The sequence below is a fragment of the Monoraphidium neglectum genome (assembly GCF_000611645.1).
Source record: "Monoraphidium neglectum strain SAG 48.87 unplaced genomic scaffold scaffold00071, whole genome shotgun sequence".
Classification (NCBI taxonomy): Eukaryota; Viridiplantae; Chlorophyta; class Chlorophyceae; order Sphaeropleales; family Selenastraceae; genus Monoraphidium; species Monoraphidium neglectum.
In genome coordinates, this window is record NW_014013557.1 from 42,501 (window position 1) to 47,242 (window position 4,742).

The 4,742-nt window shown below is 69.5% G+C and overlaps 1 protein-coding gene across 1 annotated transcript; it reads left to right on the forward strand.

The window, feature by feature from the left end:
• Positions 1–307: 307 nt before the first annotated feature.
• MNEG_0812 (hypothetical protein) lies at positions 308–3,188 on the forward strand (the record flags this gene model as incomplete). Its single annotated transcript, XM_014050711.1, has 2 exons — positions 308–2,721; positions 3,179–3,188. The coding sequence occupies 2 exons, from the start codon at positions 308–310 to the stop codon at positions 3,186–3,188; spliced, it is 2,424 nt and encodes an 807-aa protein (XP_013906165.1).
• Positions 3,189–4,742: the final 1,554 nt, after the last annotated feature.

Below are 4,742 nucleotides of genomic sequence, written 5' to 3' on the forward strand. Positions count from 1 at the left end.
CTGCGCAGCGATGTGTGCGGCTGTTGGCCAGGCGCCAGCCCGGCGGCCCCCAGTGTGGATCAATGCAGGGTCAGGAGGACGCAATGAGGCGGATGTGGCACAATTTTATCATTACAGGCGCACCAACAGCCAGCTCTTGCCGCCATCGCACATCGTCAAGCTGCTGCCGGCGGTCGACACATTGCCGCCGCAGCCCGAGGGGTACCCCACCCACCATGCAGCAGCGTCAGGACACCGCTGTCCCACTGCCCGCGGCACCCATCACGCGAATTTGATGGCTACAGTTGGTGCTGCAAAAGCGTTGACCATGCGCATAGGCCAGGCAGGCAGCTTCGAAGACCTGCAGGCGCTGCTTGTTGGCCAGCAGGAGGGCAGTGTCAACGAGGTCCACGTGGCCGCCGCCTTCAGACGCATGCAGCAGCTGGCGCAGCAGCAGGTGACACAGCAGCAGCAGCAGCAGCAGCAGCAGCAGCAGCAGCAGCAGCAGCAGCAGCAGCAGCACGTCCACACGCTGAAGCAACGTGATGCTTCTGCACAGTGCGCTGCGCTGCTGCTCTCCCTTGCTGTGCGCCATCGCGATGCACTGTCCCCCGGCCAGTGGCACGCCGTGGTATGGGGCGCTGCGCGGCTGGGCACTCCACTCAGGGCCGACTGGTTGCGTCTGATGCTGCTGTCGGCACCCACGGACGGCGGCAGCAGTGGCGGAAGCAGAAGCAGCTGCACGCGCAGCGGCGGCGGCGATGGCGGCGGCGGAGGCGGCAGCTGCCTAGAAGTCAACCCTAAGCTCTTGACTGATCTGATCAGCGCCTGCAGCAGCTGGCAGGAGTTGCAGGCGGTCGTGTCGGCGTGCGCAGATCAATTTGATGCAATACACGTCGCGGCGGCCTGGGCGCGGCTGGCACGGCTGTTCGCGCCTGCAGCTTTGACAGAGGGGGAGGACGGCATGGTGGGGTTCGAGGCAGAGGACGGCTGGCGGAAGGATCTCGCGGCAGTTCAAGATGGGCGGCTGGGGCGGCACCAGCAGGAACATGAGCCGGTGCAACTGCAGGTGCCGCAGCTCTCGCAGCATGCCGTCCGGTACGCGCAAGTTGCCGGCAACATTGGGGACACCAACAGCCAAGGCACTGGCGGCGACGAGGACGGCAGCGGCAGCAGCGGCGTTGTAACATGCGCCACCCTGAAATCAACCCTTCTGCAGCTTGCCGCCGCCAGCATGGCCCCGCCGGGCACGGCAGCGGGCGCCGTGAGCGCCGGGCGTCGCGCCACCTCCCGGGAAGCTGCGCTGATCGCCTGGGCCGCGGCGCGGCTGGGTGCGCGGCCGGACGCCGACACACTTGCGGCGCTGCGGCGCGTGTCGCTCAACGGCCTGGGGGATCTTAGTGCGTCGGGCGTGATCGGCCTGATTTGGGGTATCGCAACCCTGGAGAGCGCTGGCCGCGGCCGCACAAGTTGTGTCAGCAGCAGCGGCGGCGGCAGCGGCGGCAGCGGCAGCGGTGGCCGCAGCGGCGGCAGCAGCTGCAGCACCGCAGACGTCGAGTGGTACGCCGCTGCGCTTGCAGCAGTGGGCCGCCTACCCCAGGGCCTGAGACCCCACGAGCCGCCGCTGCTGATATCGTCGCTAGCGGCGGCACGAATCGCGCCTGACCCCCATTGGATGGGCCGCCTGCTGGCCGCCGCGATCGCCTCGCGGCCGGGCGCGGGCCACGCCGCGTCGCTGCTTTGGCATCTGGGGCGTGTGTCCGCCGGGGCGGCGGCCGGCGGCGCCTGGTTGGCAGTGGATGTCGACGCGACTGACGGCGGCTGCGACTCACCTGTAGCGGGACTGGAGGCCGGCATGGTGGCGGCTGTACCCGTGCGGCCGGCGGCGAAGCTGGGGCCTGGCGGCGTTTCCGCGGGCGCCATACGTCCGGGCCGCCTTCAGCAGCGGCCGCTGTGGACGGGGCCGCATTTCATTCTTTTGCCGGCGCATTCCAGCGTAGCGGCGTCAGGCCACTTGGCAGCCGGCATGCGGCCAATAACAAGCAGTGGAGCCGTCGCCGGCCACGGCGTCGTCAACAAACGCGACAACTTGCTTGCATCGGCCGGCGCCCCGCAGGCGCCCGTCGTCGCTGCCACGCCGCAGTTGACGGGTAGCCCTTACGCTGCCTTGCTCGCGCGTGGCGAGCTGCTGACCTGGCTGCTGAGACCGCTGATGCAGCCGCGCACTGGCGGCGCCAACTGCCAGCACGCTGCCCTGGCGCTTCGCGGCCTGGCCTCCCTCCAGGCGCCCCTCCCCGATGTTTCCGCCGCGCCCGCGCTGCTGCGGCTGCTGGCGGCGCCGCCGCCGCGCCGCAGGGGCACGGCGCCGGCGCCGGCGGAGCACGCGCGGTACGTCGCGTGGGGCCTGCACGCGCTGGCTCGCGTCCCATCAGCACATGCGGCGCTGGCGACGCTGCCAGAGGAGCGGCGCCGGGCGCTCACCGAGCCGCTGTTGGAGGTGTTGCTGCAGGCGGCGCGTCAAGAGGACGCGACCGGCGACGCAGCCAGCGGCGCCACGCTTGAGGCACTCAGCCTGGGTGCGCTGGGCCTGTCGCGCTGCGGGCTGCCCGTGCCACACGCGTGGGCCGCCCGGCTCGCGGAGGCATCTGGGCGGCACCTGCAGGCACTGGCCGTGCGGCCCAAGAAGCTGGGCAGCTGCCTGGTCGGTCTGGCCGCGCTGGGCGCGCGTCCGGGTCGCGAGTGGTGGGATGCCCTCTCCGCCGCGCTCCTGTCTGTAGCAGAGCGAGGAAGCCTTGAACAGTCTGCAGCTGCGCTGCTTGCCGCGGCGCGCGCTGCGCCGCGAGGCGCGGGGCTGCCGCTGGGCGTTCGCGCAGCGGCGGCGGTGGCTGCATCTGCGATGGCACCAGTGGCTGGTCAGCTGTGCTGCGCGCTGGGGCTGAGCTTGCAGCGGGAGGTAGAGCTGACCCAGCAGCAGCAGCAGCAGCTGCAGCCGCCGCAGCGACGGCGTCAGCCGCAGGGCCGCCGCCGTCGGATGCGGTTGGCTGCACCATTGCCGCCCCCCGCCGCCAAGAACGTAGCCGCACTCGTGTTTGCATCGGGCCGTTTGAAGCTGCTGCCCGCAGACCCGGCAGCACAGCAGGCCTGGCTGAGCGCGCTCGCCAGCGCTGGAGCCGCGGCGCTGCCGGTGCTACAGCCGCAGGGCTATGTGATGCTGCTCCAGGGCTTTTGCGCGCTTGGGCGCCGGCCGCCCGCCGAATGGTTTGGCCATCTGTTTGCTGCGAGCGGTGAAAAGCTGCCATACTTTCGCGGCAGCGAGCTGGCAATGGCTCTGGCAGCGCTGGCGGCGCTGCGGGCACTGCCGCCGCGCGCATGGCTTGAGAGCGCCGTGGCCAAGCTCGGGGCGAGGCTCAGCCAGCTTCGGCCTCAGGAGCTGGCACTGACGGCGTGGGCGATTGCACACATGCGGCAGCTGAGGCGACGAGGCCATTGGGGCCGGCATCGGCGGCCTCTGCTATCACGCGCGATTGTCAGAGTTCAGCATGGGCAGCCGCAGCAGCAGCAGCAGCAGCAGCAGCAGCAGCAGCAGCAGCAGCAGCAGCAGCAGCAGCAGCAGCAGCGGCACGAAGAGGACAAGATGTCTGCTGCCGAAGCCTTGGTGTTACAGCAGGCGAACAGACGGGAGGACTGGCGGCGGCTCAGGATGACCATGCCATCGCAGCAGTGGATGGACGCGTTCGCAGATGCTGCGGGCGCGCTGCTGCCCCCGAGGCCTGCGCCAGCTCACGTGGGCGGCGGGCCGCAGGGCCGCCGCGGCCTGCTGAGGGCGTGGCAGCTGCGGGTGATCGCGTGGGCGTTTTGGCGATGGCGCTACCGCCCAAGCACGGGCGCTCGCGTGCGTTTCGCGCCCGGCGGCAGCCGCCTGCGCTGGGGCGCCGTGCGTGCCGCCATGCGCGCAGCGACGGCAGGGGCTTTCTGCGGCTGGCGGCGTGCGGTCGGCACTGGCCGGAGGCGCGTCCTGTCACGGCGGCAGGGAGCGCGGGCGCGCGTGTGGCGTCAGCGGTGCGCGGCGGCCGCTCGCAAGAGGCGGCTGGAGCGGCGACAAACACAACATCACAAGCTTGCAGCTGCTGGGACTTGAGTCATGCTTGTTCTGAGAAAAGCTATTCTTCAATTCTATGGTGCTGTAATGTAAGCCGACCTGCAGAAATTGCTTGCCGTTTGAGCCATGCACAAGGTTGCTGGGAGGGGGGGGGGGCGTACGGAGGGGGGCACCAAGTAGTCATGATGATACGTGGCGGTGACACCTGGGTCTGCCCCGAGCGGCATGTTCCCCACCCAATGCTGCAAGCTCTGCGCCTCACGTTCAGCTGCACCAAGCACCGCCTGACTACGCCGCTTGCTGCCTGTTTGGGCGTCAACACCTGCTATGGGGGCAAGCATGGGGATGAAACCTTTGGCTTCTGCACCGATGCGTACGGGGACCGCTGGACTGGGTCATCGTTGTGCACGCCACAATCGGAAGGCGCAGCACTCAGCAAGGCGGTGGCGTGGGCAATCCGATCGGCCCAAGCGGCCAGTGCTGATGAGCCTACACTCACAGCACTCCTGCTGCCAGAAATGGGGCAGAACTTTGCGTTCACGCGGCACCTGCACGCGCACCCAGATGTATGCAGCCTGGTGGCTCGCGTACCAAAGCGCCACGCCCGGCTGCTGACCCCAGGCAGGGGGGATGCATGGACGTACACTGCTACCGCAACGAAACA